Raw genomic sequence first — 26,909 nt, 5'->3', positions numbered from 1 at the left:
TGATGGTGGAATACTTTATTTTATACAAATTATATACTAAATACTAAGAGATTATTCTATGTCGCCCACCTGATGATGAAGTAACTTTTCTTACCTGAAAAATGTGTTGAAATTAATAAATACTGTAGTGGTTGAAAATAAAAGAACTTCATGATAACTATAGACCAAATTAATCTATGTATAATTGTCTACATGAACAGTACAAAACACACTGGATGGCTCTCTCTTGGCAGAACGGTGCGTGCGTATTACAGTAGAACCTTGCTAATCCGTCACCTACGGGACCGGGAGCATCGTTGGAACAGCAAAAAGGTTGGATTATTAGAGGAACACTTTTATTGAAATAAACACATAGTAAAACTGTATTTTTAACAGACCACGGATAACTGAAATCCACGGTTAATCCAACATGACATAAAACAGTAATTTCTAACTCATAAACGATGCCTTATATTGCATAAATGGACTTCAATGTGATAAATTGCAAAATACGCAAATATTATTACATCATCAAAATACAATTAGTAGGCTATTGCACATTCATGATAATTCTGTTAAGTCATTGATCTTGGTTCAGTAATAAAAACTGTAACGTTTAAAATCACAGCTTTCTCAAATTTTTACTCAAACAAACAAATTGCCAAACATTGTACAGCAAAATAAAGCACAGAACAATAGAAAATCTAGTAAACTACTGCTAGTCATAGGCTACTGCTACGCTGTTTCAGGACAGACGAATATTATAAATAAAAACATTAAATAACAATGACATAAAAACATTGCTTATTCTTTCTCTTTGTTCTTCTATTCTTTCTTGAGTTTCTCATTATCTGTCCATTCATTGAAGGGATAGCTTGACCTTGAAGCTTTGTTCGGCATTTCTTTGTTTTGCTTCCATTTTATTTTTGACAGATGAACAAAAACTATAATTTCAAAAACAATATTGTGGGAGCCTACTGCATATGTATAAATAACTAGCAGTTAGGAACAACTATTCTTTTAAATGGTAATTTGTTCTTTAAGATAATTAATGAAAATGTATATACCAAAAAAAAAAATAGAATATTCGGATGAAATCATCGGTATTCTTAGGATTAAGACTATTCCTCCTTTAAACTTACCACTGATGATTGTTGCTTAGATCAAGTTCGGTGTCATTTTTTTAAACCGTCGGTCTGGTCCCGTTGCACAGCTTGGGTGTATTTAACTTTCGCATTAGTATTATTGGAGTTCCTTCTTTTAATGACAGTAATGTGGTGGGTTTATGACAAATTGAGAGGCATTTGAATACCTAAGATAGCACACACGATTATTATTCACTTAATAATTTATGTTAGATTGTGTGGGTATAGAACAAAAGATAAAAATATTAAGGCATTGCAATCCCTTTTATTGTTTATAATACTTTGATAAAGGTTTTACTTATAATGTTTAGATATTTAATAACCTGAGATACTTATTTACCTGACTGAGTTGTTTTGAAAAGCAGTGTATTTTTGTACTGAAAACCGCTTCAAATAAAAGTTGTTTCTATTCTATTTCTATTCTATTCTATTCTAATAGTGGAGAATTTTAACGTTGTTGAGTGCACGTCTGTTTTTAAATCCTATACTCTAATATGAACAATGTTTGCTTGTATGTATGCTTGCTTGCTTGCTTGCACAAAGATCTTGAAAACGGCTTAGACGATTTTCTTCAAATGTTGTAAATAGTTTATTTCTGGCCTAAAACGCATTTACTGCAGTTAAAACTGCCAACAAAAATCTAATTACGTAGAAAAATGAAACTCACATTTTTTGAACATTAGTCTTAGGGGTTGCTAAGTAACCATCTTAGCAGAATTAAATAACAAGGAAAAAGTAACCAAAGACTTGTAAGTTGTCTATCCACAGTATATTAGCAAATTACAAAATACAGTACAAAAGGGAAAACATCAGTTGTTACTATTGAGCAAAGATTATATTTAAGATTAATCGATACATAGTAGTAAAGTCTAGCAGTGTGGAGTGTGGGATCTGTTTATGACGATTAGATTAAGGTATCTACAAATCCTAAAATGCTATGGGAAGGGAGGGAAACAGGTCCGCGACGTAGGAAGTGGTGAGGGAAGTAGTAAAGACGAGTAGTCCGGAGTGTGGGAACTGTTTATGACAATTAGATTAAGGTATCTGCAATCCTAAAATGCTATGGGAAGGGAGGGAAACAGGTCCGCGACGTAGGAAGTGGTGAAGGAAGTAGTAAAGGCCAGCAGTCCGGAGTGTGGGAACTGTTTATGACGATTAGATTAAGGTATCTGCAATCCTAAAATGCTATGGGAAGGGAGGGAAACAGGCCCGTGACATAGTAAGTGGTGAAGGAAATAGTAAAGGCGAGCAGTCTGGAGTGTGGGAACTGTTTATGACGATTAGACTAAGGTATCTGTAATCCTAAAATGCTATGGGAAGGGAGGGAAACAGGTCCGCGACATAGGAAGTGGTGACAGAAGTAAAGGCATCTTAAGGTGAGAGATTATGCAGTTTATGAGCAGTCCAGAGTGTGGGAACTGTTTATAACGATTAGATTAAGGTATCTGCAATCCTAAAGTGCTATGTGAAGGGAGGGAAACAGGTCTGCGACGAACGAAGTGGTGAAGGAAGTAGTAAAGGCAAGCAGCCCGGAGTGTGGGAACTGTTTATGACGATTAGATTAAGGTATCTGCAATCCTAAAATGCTATGGGAAGGGAGGGAAACAAGTCCGCGATGTAGGAAGTGGTGAAGGAAGTAGTAAAGGCAAGCAGTGCGGAGTGTGGGAACTGTTTATGACGATTAGATCATGGTATCTGTGATCTTAAAATGCCGTGGGAAGGGAGGGAAACAGGTCCGAGACGTAGGAAGAGTGGTCAAGGAAGTAGTAAAGGTTAAGCAGTTAGATTAATATATCTGCAATACTGAAATGCTAATAGAAGAAGGAAACGGCTAGCAGTGCGGAGTGTGGGGAATGTTTGTGGTAATTATAATAATGTACGGTATCTAAAATACTAAAATGCTATGGAAAGAGATGAAAACAGGTCCACGACGTAGGAAGTAGTAAAGGCGAGTAGTCCGGAGTGTGGGAACTGTTCATAACAATTAGATTAAGGTATCTGCAGAGTGTGGAAACCGTGTGTGGCAGTTAGATTAATGTATCTTCCATCCTAAAATGCTATGAGAAGGGAAGGAATCAGGTCCATGAAGTATGAAATGGTGAAGGAAGTAGTAAGGCTAGCAGTGCAGAGTGTGGGAACTGTCTGTGGCAATTATGTATCTGCAATTCTAAAATAGTATAGGGAAGGAAGGCAAACAGGTCCACGACGTAGGGAGTGGTGAAGGAAGTAGTAAAGGCAATTAGTGTGGAGTTCGGGAATGTATTAATGTATCTGCAATACTAAACTGCTTTCAGAGTAAACTAATGATTTTCTCCGAGCAAAGCTCGGTCCCCAGGTACTTATATTTATTTGTAAACATTGTAGTTCTAAAAGTATGACATTGGACCCCTTAAAACCCTCTGGGGCGGAGCCCTTTTGACGGATCTGCACCAAACTCCACACAAACCATCCTTGAATAATGCTTAATAATGCCTGAAAGTTTCATTACAATCTGTGAGCGGTTTCGGAGTCCATAGGGTACATACAATCATACTTCCTCTTTTATAGATATAGATGGGCAGAAATAGTTAAATATACAACAAATTTCAACACATTAGAATAAAGAAACACATTTTATAAAACTTTCTGGGTATTTGTCTTGGACAATAAGGGTAAGGTTATGTTAGCGGAAGCCTATTATGTCAGCGGCACGGTCGGACCAAGCGAGGAGTCGGACCATCCTAGGTCAGATTAGCGAGGTTCTACTGTACATCTAAATGAAGAACAGTATGGTTGCATGAATGTGTATGTGAGTGAATGTTAGATAACAACTGGGTACCGTAGCCGAGTGGTTATTATAGTGCTTGTCTAACAATCAAAAGGTCACCGGTTCTATCCTAAGAAAAGTCAGTAGCTTTTTGATGGTTCAAAACTGAACCCAGCTGTTTCTGATCATTGGGATCTAAATAAAATATCATGACTAATGAAACAGCTGATCTTAGTCATTAGTCTTAGTCATCGTAGTCTTGATCATGGTCAACTGACGATCTCTTTGTCATTAAAGTACAGATAACCACCCAATGTCTGACAGACTCACCGACAGCAAGTGTCAAGTGTTCCACTCACCAACTCTAAGGAGAGAGATGTTGTTGGGCAGAATGTGCACAGACTTGCTCACCATCTCACTCGGGTTTGTCACACGTTTTTGGTTGATGTAGAACCCACCTGCTGAGATGATGGTCTGAGCGATACCTACACAACAGCCAACTTCATCAAAAAAGTATAATTTTAAGCTCTAAAGAAGGGGAAGAAGGTATTCTGGTGTAGCAAAGATCAGGGTGATGACTGTCTTGGTGGCTTAACGGCTAAAACCATGCTCAATATTGGCATAACTGATAAGTCACATTATGAGAAAGAGTTAGAATCCTTTAAAAATAAAATATTTTCATGATATATGATGGGACTCGTATAGTCATATGGTGGCAATGCCATAGTTATCCCTAATAAAGTAATTTAACGAAATAAGTAATTTTATATAGTATTTAGTCCCTGTGACGTTGGCAGAGCTTTGTCCACCTTGATTTACACAGTCCTAGATTAATTACCAGTATACATCATCTAGTAGATAATTGTGGTGTTCCTCAGCATCATCTAAACACGGTTGTAGGCCAAAAAGCTAGTAAGTGTGATAACTTGAGTAAAAATGATTCCATTTATATTAAATTTGGTCAAGTTATGTAAAATATACCAACTATTTTTCATATGAGTATGCAAAAATTAGTTTACTTAAAAAGTTAAATTTCACAGAGTTTCCTAAAAATATGTTGTAAAGCTTAAACAAGTTTTCCAAATTTCAATACAAACAACCTTAACATTCTGTATCCCAGCCACAAACCTGTAGTCCCAAAACACTTTGCCTCCATGGCCAGATCTTGTATGGTGAGGTCTGCTCGTAGTATCAAGTCTAGGACTCTCGCTCCTTTGAACAGCTTCACCATATCTTGCGCAGTCAGCTTACCCAGCTGTTCTATACTGGAGTCGTACAATGCAGCTGTTGTCGTCTTGGCGCTCTCTAGACCTGCCTCTGTAAACATAATTGAAACGTTTCTTTATCTGATAGGGCTACTGCTCATACGTAGGCAGCTCAATTAAAGTCAATATTAAGTTTTAGAGGTAGTTACTGTTTTGCATAAAGAGAGTAGGAGATTTGATAGCACACCCACAAGACTGAGCTGCTAAGAAAAAGTGACAAGGAAAATTAGGAAGTTTAGTTTAATTTTTCTATTATTTTTACCTTTAGTTTTCCAAAATTTAAGCAGTGAATTAGGAGGACTATAATGAATTGGGTGCAAAAATTTCCTGAAATATCACCCAAAGCACAATTACTATAAACAAACAACCATTATAAGATCTGGAAAATCTGGAAAAAAACTGATTACTAGCAAGCATTATTACCTAGTATTATCAACCTAGTATTATAGGTATCAAGTTATATTGTTCATGGTACAAGGTGAGGCAGTGAAATGTCACAATTCTGCCTCCAGATGACGGGGGTTGGGTTATGAGAGCACGGGGGAAACCTTGAGCGTCTAAAAGTGGAAATTTCAGTAGTATGGAGCGTCAGAAGAGTGTACAGAGAGATAGTCTGGTTTGTGCTCAGCGCGCTTTCCATCGTAAGTTCAGTTTACCGCCACAGCTTCCCGTTCCATTAAGAAAAGCTACCCTCCTTTGGGTGAATAGCTTTGACGCCACTGCTAGCATGACAAAGTGCTACAAAACAATTTCAGACGTTTTGCAGATGCTACGTAACATCATGGCCGGATTTCATTTCAGATTTTAACAATGTTTGCAAAACAAAAAACGCCACCTTACTGACACTGTAAACATTTTTATAAAGTAAAACATTAATTTTCACTCATGTACTTAAGATTTATGTTAGAACAACTATCCTTTTTCTATGAACAAATTATTTGTGATTTTTCAATATCGTTCTGCTTTCACTGCCTCACCCTGTGTAAGATACATAACACAACCAATGTGAAAAAACTGTAAACTAAATACGAGTATCTTCATGAGAATGGTGGGAATAAAGTTGTACAAACCTCCATGTACAAGCAGAGTAACATCTTCTGCAAGAATTTTCTGGGCTTGTCTTAGTTCTGGTTTGTTCTGGAAACATTCAAACCATTTAAAGTTGAATCCCTAGACATTTGGAGGATTTTTAAAACTTCCCCCCCCCCATGTGTTTATTGTTCATTCATATGAAATGCCATGCCAATACCATGGATCCTGTGGCACATTTACATTAGCTATGACTGACGTGTCTGGACCTAGAGTCCATCCCTTTTTATCAATCAATCATCCTCTAATACAAAGCTGTTGGTGTGTGGCAAAGTTGCACCGGAATGCTTATTGCCACGGTAATAACAAAATGTGTAAACCTAAGCAATGTCTATATGCTCCATTATCAACAGCTGTACATCAGCTGTTTGGGTTTGCCGGGACAGCAGTGTTGCCAGGTTTGTCTCGCCGCAGCCTTGTATTAGAGGAGGCTATGACCAATAAATAAAAAAAATGAAGGTACTAAAAAATGTTTTAAAATTTGTTTACGTTTAAATTTTAAAATGATAACACCTGTGCAATTGTTTTGTGATTTTGTTAGAGAACAATCCAAACCTTATAATTTTACTACCTATTTAACCAGTAATTCCAGTTTATATAGAGCCCCTAGTCTTATTTAGCCCAAAAAAGTCCAAATGGTGGATCCAACCAATTCTTCTCAGGATCAAACCAGCAATGTTAGGATTAAAAACAAGCAATAACAATACAAAATTTCCCAAGAATAATAATAAAACTAAGCTTTTACTTATGCAAAAAAGAGTCAAATTGTGACAACACTTTTGATACTGTAGGCCTAACTTTAAAATTGGAGTAAACTTGCCATATGTTTTTTACACAGATCTTGAATGCTGGGTACACTTCTAAACGTAAACAGTTTCAAAAGTTTCTCCACATCTGCGTCAGCTGTTCGAATGAAGAACTGATACAGCTCAAATGGTGACGTCAGTTCAGGGTCCAGCCATATAGCGTTTCCAGCTGACTTTCCAAACTTTTCACCTTTTTCTGTCGTTATGAGAGGAAGGGTTAAACCTGAAAATTTCAAGTTTAACATTACAATTGGATGACTGGGCAGTCAATTTATTATAAGCTTGCCATTCTGTAGGTGGCTGAATTGATTGAGAACCCAGAAGAAATTTGTCATTGGGCTAACAAATGATGCTTTCTAACGACAGTTTGACACTAGGACAGTAACTACTACAAGCAATACTTTGAGACACTAGCACTGAAATACCAAATTAATGTCTTTACGTTGTTTGTGTACTTGTTATTTCTCATTGTGGAAAATGTTAAGTTGTTAGATAAGATACTAAGAACTTGGTTAGAAAATAAAATCAATATTGATGTAACAATATGATGTAACAATGTAATAATATTGCCTTACCAAAAACGTCCTTCTTTGAAAACTTGCCAATGTAATCATGACCTGAATGGATGTTTCCCATCTGATCGCTGCCTCCAATCTGAAAAATGGGAATCTGTGAGTTTATGTATAAAAAAAAACAATATAAAATCCAAAACCGATTTACTGTGTGGATACTTTTGGCAGGTACATCAGAGTTTACAGTAAAAGTTTTAAACATTTCATTTTAAACTTATTTGTGAACACAACCTAAAAAAGTGGTTATTTTTTTTATAAACCTGTTGAAAACAATTTAAATGTTTTAAACAAGAAACTAGCCATCTTTGGATTGTAAAAACTCTGCTCTATGCACAGCATAACACCATCCAAACCAATAACCTACTGGTTAGTACTAAAGAATGATTCGTAATCTTTCTTATAGACCTACGTTAAAACGTAGGAGGACTTTTTTATTCGCAGATTGGGAAATCAACCACTTGACAGATTTCCATTATTCTTCTGTTGAAAGATAATTTTGAGAGGAAGGGAAGGGAGGAAGAGGAACATCATTTTTAAGTTGTTATTTTTAGTGCAATATAATTTGGTTTATCTAACATCTGCTGTTAAATGACTGGAATGTTAATGTTACAATTTTTTTACAAAAATATTGATCATCGTTATTACATATTTTTATCATCACACTAAATTGAGTTTTTTTCCTATGGCAAAGAACTTTTGTTTTCATGAAATGTGTAGTTCGTAAATAAATCTCTAAAATTGTGAATAACCAGGTTATTTCGTTGATACAATCTGTGTGAATATAAGTTTGTGCCATGAAAATTTAAACTTATGTTAGGAAAATATTTATTTAGTAAACTATTGTTTATTTGTTTAAGTTATAAGTGGTTTACGTGTTAGTAGTTGTTTTCCTTTATGGTCGACTGTCGGTCCTGTCTGTCGGCATGTAATGAAAATGGTGGTACAATATCATTTGATCTCTAGAAAACTGTAGGAAGTCCAAATGGCTGTCAGTAGAAACTCAAATCAATTTATATGCTACCATAACTATTCCAGTAGTAGTGTATGGTTTAGAAACTTGGGCACTGACCAAGGAATCTGAATCAAATCTTTTGTTGTGTTTGAGAATAGAGTGCTGAGAAAAATATATGGACCAATACAAGATAACAAAGCTGGAGAAGAGGAAGGAACAATATGCTAAGAGAAATACATATAAACGCTTATGTATTAAAGTGGCAATATCCAAAAGGCTAAGATGGGTTGGCCTTGCGTGGCGGGAGAGAAGATACTAAAACTGTTAACAGTGTATTCCGAGGAGAACAACAAGATAGAAGACCACTTGGAATACCAAGAATGACATTGATAAAAATCAAGAAATTTTCAGATTGGTGTACATTAGAAGAGTTTAGGTGATAGAAGAAAGTGGAGGCGTGTTGTTGTTGTCGGCGAGGCCAGAAACCTCTTGAGGTTTCGGTGACTACAGAGGTAAGATAAAGTACGTACGGTAAGTATGCAAATGGATATAGCAAATGGATATATATGGAAATAGTATGCAATGGAAGGTATGTAACCTTAGCAACTAATAACTAGAGAGGAAATCAGCCCTCAATCTCACTTCAAGGCTTTTCACAAAGAGAAAGATGCTGTTTAATTATAAAGTTATTGGACTTAAAATGCATATTGTTTATAATTAGATGAAAACATAGATGGCCACAAGACAATTAATTGTTAACAAGGTGATTTAAAAAATTCTAACTACCAGAATTTGCTTTTGTGAAGGTTGTTTTTGTTTACAGATCTTGAAAAATCTAACTTAAGCTAGGCACACACTAGCTTTAATCTGTAATCCTGTGTATTTAATTCACAACTGCTATAAAATACAGTTTCAACTGACTACTACATCTCCGTCCATAGGAAATGCTAACAGCTAGTTAATAGTTAAATGAAAATGCTTGTCTAAAGAGTGGAACATTAAACACATAATACTCCATCATATCTGTCGAAATATTGATCATTTTTAAACTGGAAAAGCTGTCTCTGGTTCAGTTCTCCCTAAAAGCTAACATAATTTGATGGAATGCTCACTTACAGTTGGAATGCCTAAAGTTGCTCAAAGTCAAACAGTACCAATTAAATTTACAAGTTCAACAAGGCCAATATATAATAATTTTATTTTATTCACTAGCGCTTTCAGAAACTAGGTTTCCATCTTCAGGCACTAGTACACTGGTACAAAAAGTAAATATTTACTTAATAATAAAATAATTCAAAGTTAAAAGTAAAACAGATGTAAAGGACATTGGAAAAATATGTAAAAATTAATATTAGAAAAATAATCTTTTGAATTTTTTGATATTACAGTGTTGTTCTTATTCTTTTTGTTGAAAGCGCTATTGAATAAAATAAAACTAGGGTGAACTGCCGTTACACTTTAGACGCATAAATGAGCGAAGCATTATTTAAAGATTGTCAATGGCTAAAGCAGCTAACAACCTACAATATGTTCCCTTTCAACATATTCACCGTTTGTTTGCCCGATATTATTTAAGTTCTAAAGAATGACAAATTTATCTAATAGTTTATTTATTTAGTTAAGAATAAGAATAAGAATTGATAAAAGCCTGGCCATTTGCTTGTACTTTGTAAATGGGCATAGCAAGATGTACTCGTGCAATCAACATTTGTTCTACAATCGTCAGGTCAGTTAATTCGTTCGGAACACTTGACACATCCATATTATTTAACGTCGTGAATTTAGTTGCATTTGAACGACAACGCGAACAAAACGGTGATTGGTTTGAAGCTGTTAGTTGTTGGCGATGACAGTTAGTGCAAGTGTAAAATTTTAGTGCATCTAATTCATGTTGGAATTGATTAGCTAACTGCCTATCATTATCAGCTTCTTCCGCCACTGCTTCATCTGGTTCTTCTTGTTCACAACGCCACTCTCTTACAATATTTACATTATTGGTGCGACGACCTGTCATAATATGTTCTTTTATATATCCCATGTTAGTTTTATATCATTCGACCAGACTGTACTCTTGTTGTTGTACTTGGACTGTACTGAGTTTGAACTGTACCGTTAGACCTAGATTGAGTGCTCGGTCACTTTGAATAAACCCATGCCAACGTTAACATGCTTATCATTTAACGAACCTCGACCTGCGATCCATATCACATGGCGCAGTCGGTAAAATTTAATTATGTGAGTCTTAAAAGTATGTTTGAATTTAATACAGTTATTTTTAATTATTGAGACAAGACGTTGAAGCTTTATAATCATGCCGAAAGCAGAAGAGGAGGAAAAAATGTCCATCGTCGTGCAAAGTTCGACTACACCTTCAATACGCCCACCATCAGAATTGACATGGTCAGGTAATATGTCAGAAAATTGGTCGTTTTTCAAACAAAAATTTAAAATCTACATGGTTGCTAGCAAAAGTGAAAAAGAGACTAGTGATTATCAAATCGCTCTTTTACTGTCAGTCATTGGTGATCGTGCTCTGAAAATCTACAACAATTTTCAGTATTCAACAGGAGAAGACAAGCACAAGTTAGAGACTGTAATATCTAAGTTTGATAATTATTTTATACCCACTAAAAATGTAACTTATGAACGTCATATTTTCTTTTTGCGTGAGCAAAACCTTGATGAAAATATAGACTCTTTTGTAACTGATCTTAGGGATTTGTCTAGCTCATGTGAATTTGGTCAGTTAACAGACAGTTTAATCAAAGACAAACTCATTTTGGGTATTAGAAATAGAACATTGAAAGACCGACTTTTGCAAACTAAAGACCTAGATTTAAATAAAGCTTTGGAAATATGTAGGGCTTCAGAAACTGCTAGCAAACAATTAGGAGATATTTGCTCAGACACTAGATCGGCAAGTATAGACGTGCACAAAATTGCAAGCAAGGATTGCAAGAAAGGGCAACATGTGACGTCCCGATCAAACAGCTTCATACGCAATCGTAGCAGACCGACTTCAGCAGAACGGCTGCACTCGCAGACGACGCAGACTCATCTAAAAAAGGGCTTCATCAACAAGCAGAAGTTTCAGTTTGTGTGTTCCCGCTGTGGTTACAATCATGCATATGGTAAATGCCCTGCATTTGGTAAAAAATGTGCTAAGTGTGGTGTTTTGAATCATTTTGCTACTAAATGCAAAAATAAGAATGTAAATATGTGTAATGTTATTAATGATTCCAGTGAAGATGATGATAATTTGTTTGTAGGGGAGATACATGTTGTCTCTAACAAAAATAAATATGGTAAGTGCCAGTGGCATTCAGATTTGTTGATCAATGATAAAAATGTTAGTTTTAAGCTTGATTCAGGTGCTGATATTTCCATATTAAGTAAGAAAGTTTTTGATGATCTTAACCTAAATGTACAACTTCAGCCAACCAAAGCTAGGCTAACCTCTTACACAGGTCAAGGCTTAGACACTGTAGGTAAATGCTCCCTTGATGTTAAACACAAAGATGAAGTACATAGTGTAGAGTTTTTTGTTGTAAATAGTAAATCACCTTGCATTTTGGGGTTGTCCGATTGTGTCAAACTGAACCTCATAAAAAGGGTTGACAATGTAAAAGGTAATAAAGGCTCAAATGAAGGTCCTGAGTCTTCTCATTGTATTCTTGATGAATACCCAGACTTGATGTCTGGTGTGGGATGTATAAAAGGTGAACATGAAATTCAGCTAAAGGAAGGTGCTCTTCCAGTTATTCATGCATGTAGAAAAGTTCCACTTGCATTAAAACCTAAATTAAAAAAGAAACTAGACAATTTGGTCAAACATGAAATAATTGAGAAAGTAGTTAAGCCTACAGAATGGGTTCAATCGTTAGTCATAGTTGCTAAGAACAATGGAGATATGCGACTGTGCCTAGATCCGAAAGATCTTAACGCTGCAATAATGCGGCCTCATTTCCAAATTCCGTCTTTTGAAGAAATTTCCGCCAAAATGGCTGGAGCTAAGTTTTTTAGTACCCTTGACAGTAAAAATGGGTTTTGGCATGTGAAGTTAACCGCCAAGTCTTCGGATCTATGCACATTCAATACCCCCTTTGGTCGCTACAAATTTCTGAGGTTGCCATACGGTATATGCTCTGCTAGTGAAGTGTTCCAGCAAAAAATGAGACAAATCTTTGATGAATTTGAAGGGGTCGAGGTTTACGTTGATGATATTATTTTGTGGGGTCGTACAAAAGCGGAACACGATGCGAGACTAAAGTTAGTGTTAGACAAAATGAGAGTGGAAAATATTAAGCTAAATAAAGAAAAATGTAAAATAGGCACAACAGAAATTAAGTATCTTGGGCATAAATTTACACAAAATGGCATTGACATTGATGAAAGTAAAATCAGAGCAATAACCTGTATGGAACCTCCAACAGACCGCAAGTCTTTGGAACGATTTTTAGGTCTTGTAACATATGTAAATAGGTACATACCTAACCTATCCGAGCACACAACACCTCTACGTTCTATTTTAAAAAAAGATTGTATTTTTAGTTGGCAACATGAACAACAAAACGCTTTTGAAAAACTTAAATCATTGTTAACAAACAGACCTGTTTTACAGTTCTTTGATGTAAACAAACCTATTGTACTGACTGTAGATAGCTCTCAAAATGGTTTAGGTAGTGCACTGCTACAAGACAATCTGCCTGTAGCCTATGCCAGCAAAGCGTTAAATGAAACGCAGAGACGTTACTCCCAAATTGAAAAGGAACTCTTAGCCGTGGTGTTTGGCTGCGAACGTTTTCATCAGTACATATTTGGATCAACCATCACTGTGGAAACGGACCATAAACCACTGGTAGCAATTTTCAAGAAGAATCTTGATTCGTGTCCCCCTAGGCTACAGCGGATGTTAATAAAATTGCAGCAGTATGACATTAATTTAGTGTATAAACGTGGCAAAGAACTTTTCATAGCGGATACTTTGTCCCGTTCTTTTGATGGCTCCAATACTAGTGAACTCAACTTGGACACTGATGACATAGAAGCTCATGTTAATTATGTAACTCAAAACCTGAATGTTGATCCTATTAACATGTCTAAGTTAAAATAGTATACTGCTAATGATAGTGAACTTGTTACATTGCTTAAGTTTGTTAAAGGTAATGTGTGGCCTAACCACAAAAGTAAGCTTCCAGAATCTGTGCGACAATATTGGTCTGTTAAAGATGACTTAACCTATTGTAATGGTTTGTTGTTTAAGGGACCGTGCATAGTGATTCCGAGGGGAATCAGAAATGAAATGCTCAAAAGGTTACATTATCCACATCTAGGGGTAACCAAAACTCAGCTAAGGGCAAAAAATGTAATGTATTGGCCGCAAATGAACTCCCAAATCTCAGATGTTATATCAAAGTGTGAAACATGTATTTTGAATGCAAACAGCAATGTAAAGGAACCTCTGATGCCACACAAGGTACCAAAGCTACCTTGGGACAAGGTAGGCATTGATATTTTCTTTTTTGAAGATAAAAAGTTTTTACTAGTTGTCGATTATCTTCCTAAATATGTTGAAGTTGTGATCTTGCAAAATATGACCAGTGTTTATGTTGTAAATAGTTTGAAATCTGTATTTAGCAGACATGGTATTCCTAGAGTTGTGATTTCTGGTTTTGATACTAGTTTTAACAGTAGTGAGTTTGAAAATTTCTCAAAGTGTTGGGAATTCAAACATGTACGCACAAGTCCTCAATATTCGCAATCAAATGGGATGGTAGAAAGAGCTGTTCAAAGTGTTAAAAATTTGATAAAAAAGTCTGTCCTTGAAAAAACTGATTTGTATTTGGCTCTCTTAGAATTAAGAAATACACCAATCAGTTGTAATCTGCCTTCTCCAGCTGAAATTCTTTTCAGTAGGAAACTTAATGGTATTTTGCCATGTCAAGAAAAAATGCTTAGGCCTAGAGTACAGAAAAATGTTAGAAAAAACTTAATTTTAAGACAGGACTCTCAAAAAAGGTATTATGATAGAGGTAAGCCCTTAAGGCCTTTGCAGGTAAATGAACATGCCTTGATGAAATACAAAAACAAATGGGTAAAAGGTCAAATTGTTGGAAAGAGAGATGAGCCTAGGTCTTATATTGTACAAAGTGAACGTTCAGACAAGACTTATGTTAGAAACAGACGGGATCTCCGTCCATTCAATGTATCATGTAAGCCTTATTTTGTCAGTAGTAATGATGTACCTGGTGTTAACCCGAAATCGCCTGTAAAGACCAGATCCCCAATCAAGTCTCCTTCCCATAGCCTACGGCATAGCCAATCTCCTTTGAGACCAACTTTGTCTCCTGCCAAAGAAGTAACCTCTCCTGAAAGGCCTAACAGTCCTAGACATGTACACTTTCCCGCTGACCACAATCACTACACGACCCGTTCTGGCCGTATGATAAAACCTGTCGACAAAATGAATTTGTAGGCCCCAAATGATTTATTGTATAGGTAGGCCTAACTTGAAGTGTTTTAATTTTTTATTGTAATATCCATGTTTATGTTTCTTTTATTGTACTTAGCCTAACGTGTCTATAATTCTTATGGTAACTTTCAAACTCTGTATATTTTTAATGATTAATTGTTGTTTCCAGTAACCTTGTTTAGTTTTAATACTTTGAAATTTGCGCTCTATTGATTTCATTTAGGCTAGTAACTATGCCTTATAAAATTCATATTTTGATAATTAATTGTATCGTAAATTTATATTGTGATTTTGTATTGTAAATTTATATTTGGTAATTTTATGACTATTGTAAATTCACTTTGATGATTATATTGCTGTTCAGATGTGTTAGGCTTAGTTTAATTTGTTATGAAAATCAAATAAAAAAAAAAATAATAATAAACTGTTGGTATGTAAAAGTAATTTTTAATTTTGAAAAAAAAGATTGAATATTTTATTTGTAAAAAAAAAATGTAATTTTTTCTTTTTAAAAGAGGGAGATGTCATAATATGTTCTTTTATATATATCATGTTAGTTTTATATCATTCGACCAGACTGTACTCTTGTTGTTGTACTTGGACTGTACTGAGTTTGAACTGTACCGTTAGACCTAGATTGAGTGCTCGGTCACTTTGAATAAACCCATGCCAACGTTAACATGCTTATCATTTAACGAACCTCGACCTGCGATCCATATCACACGACCAATATTACGACGTCAAATATTTTTTACCTAAACATTGTGCTCAGTATTCTTTAGCTGTTGCCGCTGTTGGCCAAATTTCATATCAATTGGTCAGAGCCATTACATTCTGATGCTCTTACAAAGAAGTTACAAAGTGAGGGAAAGTGAGCTTCGCTCAATTATTATATATTGGCCATGTTGAGCTTGTAAATCTTACTAATATTATAAATGTGAAAGTTTGTGTGTTTGTTTGTTTGTGTGTTTAAAGTTCAATCACGCATAAACCACTGGACGGATTGGGCTGAAATTTTGCATGATGATAGCTTACATTCCCGATTAACATATAGGCATATTCTTATCTCAAAAATCCTTTCGGGCTCCGCCCCAGTGGCTCTGTAATTCCCCATGTTAACCTTATGAGTATTCATATTTAAAGGGAATTAAAGAATTTAGTCAGCTGTTTCAACTAAAAAAGTTGGTTCTATGATATGGAAAAGCATTAAAAAGTCATAAGATTTACCAACAGGGTGCAGCACTATATTTTTTTGCATTTATGAAAACAGCTAATTTGAACTAAGCAGCAACAAAAAACTGTGATTCGCAATGAGAACTGTCAAAGTAGGATTGTTTACAGTTATGTTTATGTTTTTCATTTCATGAATAATCTGTGATATTTTGCGAATTGTTGATAATTTATTTACTCTATTGTTTAGGTTAACCCTCCAAGTGTCCATAGTTTAGGCCTTAATGTCCACCTATTTTTGGCGCATTTGCAAGGTTTTATTAAAACGGATCTGAGAAGCTTAAAACAATGTTAATTCTAATGTTCTATATACCATTTTGTTTGGAAAATCATGGGCTTCAATATTATATATAAAACATAAGGAAAATTTTTTCAAAAAAAAAATTTTTAGGTAAAAAAAATATAATTTTGAAAATTTTCAAAAAAAAAAAAAAGTTCGCGCTCAATGAAATTGTATAAATTATAGGCCTATAAATATTTGGAAATAGCCACTTTGTTCTAAATTTTATGAGGATTACAAATATATAATAATATAAGGAAGTATATTTACAAATAAATAAGTTATGGGCAAAAAACTGATTTCAGTACATAGCGTTTAGCTAAGAATGCATAGCCTTACCATAGCTAGGAATCTGGCTGATAATTTACATCAATATCACTACCTACTTCTTCAGGATCATCAACCAGCACTTCAAAACCACTTAAATCTTCTTATAATGCACCACGTATATCACTATTTTTGATTTTTAACACTAAAACAATGATAAACGTAATAAAACACATCAGTCATCGGTCCGGGGGAACCTAGCTGTTTACAAATACACGCACGTCAGCTGTCTGCTACAATATTTTCGGAACTAAAATGAATAGCGCTTAGAGACAGACCTCTGGAGAAAGCTTAGAATATTACGGAAAGAACGATACCTAACTCGATCCAGTTCAATACGATTCAGTCAGTCATAGAGCCTTCGCCGTAAACGATGTCTGCGTGTCGAAAAATCGACAAGTAACACTACACAAAGTGTGCTGCTTGTCGAATTTTCGTCAAGTAACACTGGGAGGGTTAAGTGGTAGAACATTATGGCTATGGTAGATGTGTAATACTATAAAATACTGTAAATTTAAAAAAGCAAATTTTATCAAACTGTGTCCTTCCTTATTGCTAACGCAAAGCTTGAGTATAACTGCAATAAGCATTTTATACTTATATTCCAACCCCGTACGAAGGACGGTACTTTGCTAGTTTAATTATACATTTCATTATTAATTGCCAATATCTCCAATATAAGTTATTATAGTACCAATTAAATACATCTGGAAATGATCATTGTTCATTTATTATTAAATCAAGATGTTACAACTAACCTGAAATCTACAATCATATTTGTTGAAGAGCTGGTACCAATCATATGCCTGGAATATCTGATAGGAGAACTCTGTGTAGCTCAGGCCGACATCTGACTTAAGTCTAGTCGCGACGGCAGTTCTGTTAAGCATTATTCCCATTCTAAAGTGACGGCCTATTCCGCAGATAAAGTCTAATGAATTGAGGTCCTTGTACCACGTCTCATTATTGACAACTCTGGAAAATAAAACTTAAAGGTCATTGACTCTATTGATTAAATAATTGTGAATATTAGCATTAAAAACAATTTGTGATACATATTTTAAAATAAATACACACATATCCCTTCCACTTAAGTCTGGCTTTAGGCGTCGACTAAGATACTAGCTTTTTTCCTACCCATCAAAGCACCATCTGCCATCTCACTCTTTTCTTTTCCACATTCCACTTCACCTCATTGTTCATTCATCCACTTTCGAAGGATACCGCTCTTCAGTTTCTAAAATCTTACCTCAGTAATGGAAGACAGATTGTCTCTGTTAACGGTAAGATGTCTACCGAGGTTATAGTGGATTGAGGAGTGCCTCAGGGGTCCCTACCCTCTTACGATAGACCTCTTATGTTTTTAATTTCTATAAATGATCTTCCAAGTAACATTTGAAGACCTACTAGATTAAATATATTTTATAAATGCAGATGGTAGGCTACAACTCTCTTTTCAAAGAGCATAACAATAGTTATATCTTAGTCATACTATTATACTCTCCCTCTTTTTAGTTGTCTTCATCTAGCCTTCCCCTTTAGGTCTTAAACCTATCTAACATTTTCAATTTTTAAATATCATAGCCATCTAGAACAAATAATCTTTGCTACTCACTTAACAGGCAACAGTGGTTCTTCTTCTTTTTTCTTCCAGAAGATGTCCTCATGATTCTTAAATACTCTTTGGATATTTCTAGTAATAGCTTCAAGGTTATCTTGGATCACATTACTAGATTGTTCTTCTCTCTCTTTACTTCGACCACTCGGGTCACCAATTCGTCCTGTGGCTCCACCTACCTGGGACACAACATCATATATATATTAAAACGTGACAGGGTTTTTTTATTTCACGATTCTGAATCAACCACTGGACGGATTTTCATGATTTTTGTGTTGAAAGAAAGATAATTTTGAAAACTAGGGAATGTCGAAGCCATAATTTTAGTTTAGGTTTCAGTTTTTTAGAAATTAAGTTTTAATTTTTAAAAAGTTTAGCAGACGACGCTAACTCTAACTTCTACTCCACTGAGCTATAATAATAACTGGAGTAACCACTCTGTGTTTTAAAAACGTACCACTGTTTTTGCTGGTTTTGTTTCAGAGTTTCGTTTCGTTAGGTTGGCCGGGTGATCGGGTTGGTGGGACTTGTCAAATTAGAGGCAAAATCAAGATGGCGTCATCCTGTTTTGTTGATGATAGTAAACAAAAATCTGCAAACTCAACATTATGATTGCAATATAAGTTTATTTATTTATTTTACGAGCAAGAGCAACCCATTTTAACAAGATCATAAACCGATGGTCGTTATTTAATCAAATGCCATAGGGCTATTGGCCTAAACCAATATCTCCAAAGCAGGAAACTTGACTAGCCTCTTTTCACACAATAGCTTGAAAAGAGGTAAATAAGTTAGTATTTATTTACTATCAAACAAAAACAATTTATAATGTTTCAAAATAACTTTAAATACAGAGGTTTTAACGTGCAATAACTTAAATAAGTTTTTGATACAAGTCCATGAAATAACGGATAACATAACCCCAAATAAATAGTATGGTTAGGTTCAAATGAATTGGAATTATTTGACAGCATCCCACCAACCGATCACACGGCCAACCTAACAACAAGAAACACCACAAACCAGCCAAAACAGTGGCACGTTTTTCTCTAACGTTTAACCAGAGAGTAGTGACTCCAGTTATAATCTATATCTCAATGTTCTACTCTAGCTTTTGGTATAATACCATTTGCTTAATGTAACAGCTGTAAACATTCAGCGTTTTTAACACAAATTTAGCATTTTGGATGAAAATGAAATGTCATACGTAGAATTGACTTATTTATACTATATGCAATGCTATAATCATTTATACGTTCATTTATTCGGTAAGAGGATGAGAGATTAATTATAAATATACATAGGAAAATACTAGAAGTTCTCATTTATTTTATTGAGTAGTCTTTAAAATATTTAGTTTGTTTTAGTGCAATATAACTTGTTATAACTAACAGCTGGTTGAATAAAAAAATATTCTATAGAACTATGAGGTTAGTTTATTTACTCTCTGATTTTGTCATTGATTATAGGAAATAAGCGAGATTCTATAACCATTTCTGTATACGAATCGAAGCTCACGAATCTTCAAAAGAAAGCTTATGCAAATTATTTTACTTTTTGAGGAAAGGTTGGGAAAATAACAATGATCAAATGTTTTGATTCATCTTGGCAGATTTTTCTTTAAAATAAATTTTTGAACTGCTCAAACTATGATTGAATTAGTAATAGACACACTATATAAAGTTTTAATGGACTACTCGATTCCCGTACGTAGGACGGGCCACCAGCTCGTTGAACCTTAAATATGAATAGTAAATTGGTAGGCCTAAATATCCCTGACACCGCAAACCTACAGAGTAAGTGGATTTCTATATGCAGGATATGCAGGATTTTCACTACATCCTACAAAATGTCAGATTTATTCCCTATTAGAATTATTTCCGATTTTAAGGAAAAAAGATCTAAAGATATATAATATAAAATAAGGCATGGTCTTGCTTCTTTTCTTGTTGTGGTGTTATCGGACCAATTATTTAACTACCTAATTAAAAGATTAAATTAACTTTTGGATTATGCACATTTTGGAGCAATTTCATAGTATTAGAACCTATTGGCTTAAGTTAAATATTATATAAAGGGAGCGGCAGAAATATCTGACGGTTTTCAAGCGAGTACAGTCCGGCAGCCGAGTGGAGGGGGGTGGTGGGGAGCGGCTCATTCTCAAGGCCAAGTGACCCCATTTCAGTCGCCATGGAGCAGTGGACCGGTATTCATCGCGCGTTTGTCGTTGAGGCGTATTTTAAAAGTGGCGATTCTGTTGTTGATATACAACGTAAGTTTCGTAGGCATTTTAATGTGGCTCGTGGGGAACCTATCCCATCCCGAAACACAATAAAATTGTGGGTGGATACCTTTAGATCCACAGCAAAACGTAGGCCTACAGGCCGTCCATGGTCAGTGAGGACGCCGGAGAACGTGGAGCGAGTGCGACAAGCTGTGCTAACGAGCCCGTATCGCCAGGCGCGTAGACAAGCTGCTGCTCTTGGCATGTCTGATCGCTCTATTCAACGAATTTTGCACTCAGACCTTCACTTTCACCCATATAAAATAGCAATCGTCCAAAAACTTCAGCCTCACGACCACGCTAATCGTCAAACATTTTCAGAACAAATGATTGATTTGATGGATGACGAAAAAATTCTTGTAATGAGTGTTGAGGCCCATTTTCACCTAGATGGCTATGTAAACAAACAGAATTTTAGGTATTGGTCGAATAGTTGATCCTGTGGATCTAAAGGTCCACCCAAAATTTGATGGTGTTTCGGGATGGTATAGGTGTTCCCCACGAGCCACATTAAAATGCCTACGAAACTTACGTTGCGTATCAACAACAGAATCACCACTTTTAAAATACGCCTCAACGACAAACGCGCGATGTATACCGGTCCACTGCTCCATGGCGACTGAAATGGGGTCACTTGGCCTTGAGAATGAGCCGCTCCCTACCACCCCCCTCCACTCGGCTGCAGGACTGTACACGCTTGAAAACCGTCAGATATTTCTGCCGCTCCCTGTATAAAATAGGATTATATAATATCCTACTAATCATATATATTAAACACGGTTTTTTTATTTCACGATTCTGAATCAAGCACTTGACGGATTTTCATAATTTCTTTGTTGAAAGAAAGATAATTTTGAGAACTAGGGAATGTCGAAGCCACAATTTTAGTTTAGGGTTTCAGTTTTTTAGAAATTAAGTTTTAATTAATCTTGTCAGCTTTTACTTTACAATTAATTTTGAACTGCTTAAACTAAGCATTAATTAGGAGTAGACTTATTGATATAACTATATAAAGTTTTAATGGACTGCTCGATTCCCGTACGTAGGACAGGCCAACAGCTCGTAATTATAATATCATAATAGTTAAGTTTATATAAACTTAATATCATACTATTGAAATATAGTATGGTATCACTGATGTGTAGACTAATGACTGGGTTAATTCAAATTAGGCTTTATCGTCAACTAACGAGACTACATCTTTACCAAAGCAATAACTTGATGTCCGCCTCTTTGCCAATGGAGAAGGTTAAGGAGAACAAGTAGGTTTCCAACATGGAGACTCTTGGCTGTTGGATCAAAGCCAGCATAAACACACTGGGGCTTAGCATTTAATATATCCGTCATTGAACTTCTGGAACAAATTACAATACAATTAATTCTGAACTAACTTCTGGCAAAGTATGACTTTTGATAGACTATACTGTAGTGCTAACTTAGTAAAATAAAACTGATTATTAAGTATAGATAAGTTATTTTTAGTCTGAATTAACTTAAACTTTTTGAATGTCTGGGTTTTGTAATTTAGGCCTATAACTTATGAAATAACAACAAATTTAATAATTCGCTAAAAGAATACTTAACATTAAGACCTTGCTACAACTTAAAGAATTTTTCGAAGAACATGGCTACCCAAATTTATGATGAACAATAGGCCTACACTTTCACACACACACACTTACAAACACTACTACCCTCATCATTGAACTTGACAATTCACCCATCTCTACGATTGTACTGAAGAGGATCTATATGGATTATACTGAAGAGGATCTATGTAAGGCAGGATGCACACTGGAGAAACCCGTTTCAGGAAACTGGTTTCGTCAAATTGGTTTCAAGTAACCCATTTCTTTAACAAATGCACACAGAAGAAACGGTATTCCATCAGTTTCGTGATATGAATTCGGATGATGATTATGGTACTATATTGGTGGTGAGTGGCTAAAGAAAACGAAAAGAAGGAAGTATTGGGTCCACCGTCCACCCGTTGGTTAGGGGTGGTCAACACAGTACGTACATTGTAGCTAATTAATTATGCAGTGATCTTGTAATTTTATTTTATTTTTATAATGCCAAAGCCTCTTTTTTGAATGTTTGGTGGAATTACTTAGTCCACTAATAACAAAGAAGGACACCAACCGGAGGTTAGCTCTGAGTGCTGAGGGAAAATAACAATACACTGAGAAGTCAATAAAGCCAATAGAAACGTGAAACTGAAGCCTATACGAAATCTGTTTTTTGGATTTCATGTAAACCAGTTGCAAGAAACAAATGAAATTACAGTTTCATGCAACGCAGTGTGCACTGCCCTGTGTTAAACTAATCCATCTGTTGCGAGCAACTAAAGTTTCTCGTTTCATGAAATCGGTTTCCTGAAACGGATTTCTCCAGTGTGCACCCTGCCTAAGAATGTAAAACACGGGTAAAAATATCAACTACAATAAATGAATAAATTGATACTAGGCTAACTTAATTAATTGATAAGTATAAGGCTGAAGCGTCCGTAGAGCGAAGAGATAGGTTATATGCATTATACTTGAAGGCAAAGCGTAATTATCAGGCTGAAGTAGATGCTGCTAAAAAGCTGCATACTGTACATAAAATTGAGCGCTCCAATAACAAGTGTAAAGCAGCTTGGTGTGTCATAAATGAATCAAGAAAGTCAAGAGCAACCATTAGTAGTCAAATAAACTCTGATGAATTTAATTCCTACTTTGTAAGCACTGTAGATGACATTGTTAATGACATGCAATCTGACAGTTCTGTTGCTGCTCTAGCGGTGCCTGTGGCACAACATAATCTTGTGAAATGGAGACCCACAACTTCAGCAAAAAATTATTAGAATTACTAAGAGCTTTTCAAACTCTTACAGTCCAGATATATATGGTCTTACACCTCACATCTTGAAGCATATTATAGAAGCTGTTGCTCAACCCCTCTGTAAGGCTATAAATGGCTGTCTGTCAACGGGTATTTTTCCTGACTGCCTTAAAATTTCAAGAACTGTTCCTATCTACAAGAAAGGAGATGTAAACGCTGCATCAAGCTATAGACCAATATCCATCATTCCCTGTTTGGCAAAAATACTTGAAAAAATAATGCAAAACCAAATTGTAGACTATTTTGAGACTAACCATCTTTTCTCAAATTCACAACATGGCTTCCGTAAAGGAAAATCAACCGCTACTGCTCTCATCTCCCTAGTGAAAGGAATACAAAATGCTTTTGAGGACAAGCATTCCATGTCCATTGTCCTATGTGATCTGTCAAAGGCGTTTGACGTTGTCTCCCACAGTATTCTTCTTCCGAAGCTGGCTCGATATGGGTTAGGTGGGACTGTGCTCAAAACACTAGACTCCTATCTTTGTGAGAGGAGCCAGATGGTGGCTATACAGGGGGCTCTCTCTGCTCCAGCTAAGATGGACCATGGTGTCTCGCAGGGATCGATATTGGGGCCTTCATTGTTCTTGATCCTAATGAATGACCTCGGTAAGGATGATGAAACCCTCCTATACGCCGATGACACAACTCTCTGTGGCAGGGGACAACACCTTCTTGAAGCGACAGCGAAATCAGATGAACTGTTCAATAATGCAAGTAGCTGGTTTGGGCACAATGGCCTTAAGCTAAATGAAGCCAAAACCCAGAACCTTCTACTAACGCTCAGCAAAACCTCTCCATCTCAAGACGAGCCAGTAAAACTACTAGGGTTTGTCTTGGATCCCAAGTTACAATGGGACTCCCGCGTTGATGCTGTGTGCCTTAGGCTTAGGCGTGTAATTTTTCTTCTTAGAAAACTCAAACATCAAATCACACAGAAGTACCTCATGACAATATACTTCTCACTATTCCATAGTCATATAAATTATGGAATCTTACTCTGGGGCCACTCATCAGGGTGTATCCGTATACTGAAGCTACAAAAACAAGCAATAAGAATTGTAACTGGAAGTAAAAGATCGCAGCCATGTAAACCCATCTTCAAACAACTTAACATATTGACAGTATACAACCAATATATAATTCAGTTGCCTTCTTCATATAAAATCCAACTTGCATCTTCATGAAAACAGAGGGGAACAGCATGATCACAACATAAGGGGAGCACACAAACTCAACACAACTAGATGTAGGCTAGCAATGACGAGGGATAGTTTCCCGCAGGTTGCTGTTAAGATGTTCAATGCCCTGCCGAAACGTTTAGTGGACATGGAAGATAAGGTTTTTACCAAGAACTTAAAAGAACTTCTCCTAGCAAAGCCATTTTATTCAATTGATGGATTTTTTTAAAACTCGACAACACTGTCGCTAGAATAAGCATCCACCACCAATGCGCAGTCAGTATATATTAAATATATGTTTATTTATTTGTAAATAGTAGTTTTGTAAGGATTTTGACACTATCTATCCGGCCCAGGCTGGTCAACGATGAAGAGGGGGTATTCAGGTACTTATACCTTTACAGAAATTTACTACGCACATCTTGAGCATCTAATTGTTGTATTATTTATCAATAAATTTACAAGGTAATTTAATCCATTGGAGTATATTTTAAATAGAGGTTAATAAAGTATAACTCACTACATTGATACTTACGCTCCATTATCTGGAAAAATATCTTCAAACATTCCTCTTTCACGAAGGAACAATATGTTTCTATTAGTGTAACACCTTACAAAGCTTGGATGACATTTACAGAAACACTTAATGACCGAACGAACTAACATTTTTATTATAAATAAGAGTAAAATAATATAAAACTCATAAGGCCTACCCCTAATGTTTTGATAATAATTTATTTGAGGTTATAACGGGTACACACCAACCACACAAACCTGGTACCCTAGTTGTTTTAAATATTGATAGTAAAATTAGATACGTTTATCCATTAGGTAAAGAAGGCAACTAATAGTAGCTGTAATGTAAAATGCGATTTCAAAAGCGAATAACTGTAACTGTAAACATTATTTCATGATCGGAAATTATTAATCAGTAAACATTACTAAACTAAAACCAGTGTTGCCAGATTTGCCGGCGAAAATTATCGTACAAGCAGGCCAAAATTATCGTTTTTGGGGCAAAATTATCGTACACACAATTTTCTTTTATAATAATATTATTATAATGTAAAACAAGCAAGTCGATGATGGAATGGCCGAAATTTTACTCTATTTGTCTCTGCCACCCACCGTTTTTGCTCTACTATGTCTACCACTGAGCTAGAAAAATGAAAAATATAAATTCTACCGGAGGCAGCACACTTATCACACACACACGTCACACGGAATCTGCATCTCTGCTAGAAAAAAATTGAAACGCTGTAAAATGATGGTATTTTCGTTCCGTTCTCAACTGGAAAAATCAACCAGCTCATTGCATTATTTCATTCCCCTACTGCCAATGTACTGACTGAGTTCAATAATTAATTGAAGGTACAACGTAATCTACCCCTAGTACAAATGGCGGCCAACTTCTCTCAAAATTCTCCTATAAACACTTAAGTTGGTAGCCAATGGGCCCTCTCTAACACAGCTGATGGCTTTGCAAGGTTGCCAGATCGAACAGCAACGAAGTGATGTTACTGTTTTTCCATATATTAAAAGTGGGAAACGTGTTTAAATGTATAATAATCAATATGAAATAGTTAATTTTCCAGCCCCCAAAAAATAATCGTACATTATGACAAAAAATCGTACACAACGTCAAAATTATCGTACAATTTTTCAAAATTATTTTTTATGGGGAAGGAGCAAAATAATCGTACAAATACGATAATTATCGTACACCTGGCAACACTGACTAAAACAATGCCTAAACCTTGCAGAAGCAGACGATAACATTGGTTATGTTTTTTTTTTTATTTTTTCTTCTAAATGTCACAAATGTGATGGCCTTGATTAAAATTCATGAGGCACCAATGTTCACTTTTTGTGGTTATCCGTCTTTTTCTTAGTTTATTTGATATTACTCAGGAGAATGGTGTTGACACTTTAATTTTGTTATTTACATACATAAATGTTGACAATGAGCTATGATTTGTTCTGATATTTTTGTTAATAATAAAGAAAGGATCTCTTTAAGGAAAATTGATGTAGATGGGTATCTGGGAGGGAGGGAAAAGGTTTAGTCTTCCCTGCCTGG

The 26,909-nt window shown here is 35.6% G+C and overlaps 1 protein-coding gene across 3 annotated transcripts; it reads right to left on the bottom strand.

The window, feature by feature from the left end:
• Positions 1-25,776, bottom strand: LOC129001724 (tyrosine--tRNA ligase, mitochondrial-like). 3 transcript variants are annotated; one of them, XM_054429129.1, is made up of 10 exons: positions 25,365-25,776; positions 21,972-22,119; positions 18,479-18,660; positions 17,622-17,838; positions 7,606-7,684; positions 7,045-7,253; positions 6,206-6,272; positions 4,999-5,187; positions 4,230-4,355; positions 1-94 (listed from the first exon to the last, which is right to left on the bottom strand). In XM_054429129.1, the coding sequence occupies exons 1-10, from the start codon at positions 25,493-25,495 to the stop codon at positions 57-59; spliced, it is 1,386 nt and encodes a 461-aa protein (XP_054285104.1). In that variant the 5' UTR covers positions 25,496-25,776; the 3' UTR covers positions 1-56. The 3 variants fall into 3 exon arrangements, with proteins under 3 accessions (XP_054285104.1, XP_054285105.1, XP_054285106.1); XM_054429130.1 differs by having other exon boundaries at positions 21,972-22,116; XM_054429131.1 differs by having other exon boundaries at positions 25,611-25,776.
• Positions 25,777-26,909: the final 1,133 nt, after the last annotated feature.

This window comes from Macrosteles quadrilineatus, unplaced genomic scaffold, assembly GCF_028750875.1.
Source record: "Macrosteles quadrilineatus isolate MER2022 unplaced genomic scaffold, UCM_ALF_1.0 Scaffold_8__2_contigs__length_117827958, whole genome shotgun sequence".
Taxonomy (NCBI): Eukaryota; Metazoa; Arthropoda; class Insecta; order Hemiptera; family Cicadellidae; genus Macrosteles; species Macrosteles quadrilineatus.
The sequence above is the reverse complement of the archived record's forward strand: the minus strand, read 5'-3'. Positions and strand labels throughout refer to the sequence as shown.

What these genes read in the sequence shown, in the direction of transcription:
- LOC129001724 (XM_054429129.1), bottom strand. Translation starts at nt 25,495, where the DNA reads ATGTTAGTTCGTTCGGTCATTAAGTGTTTCTGTAAATGTCATCCAAGC. An exon ending in ATTTTTCCAGATAATGGAGC is followed by an intron (nt 22,120 to 25,364) that starts GTAAGTATCAAT and finishes AATTTGTTCCAG; the next exon opens with AAGTTCAATGACGGATATAT. An exon ending in CATCTCTCTCCTTAGAGTTG is followed by an intron (nt 95 to 4,229) that starts GTGAGTGGAACA and finishes CACATTTTTCAG; the next exon opens with GTAAGAAAAGTTACTTCATC.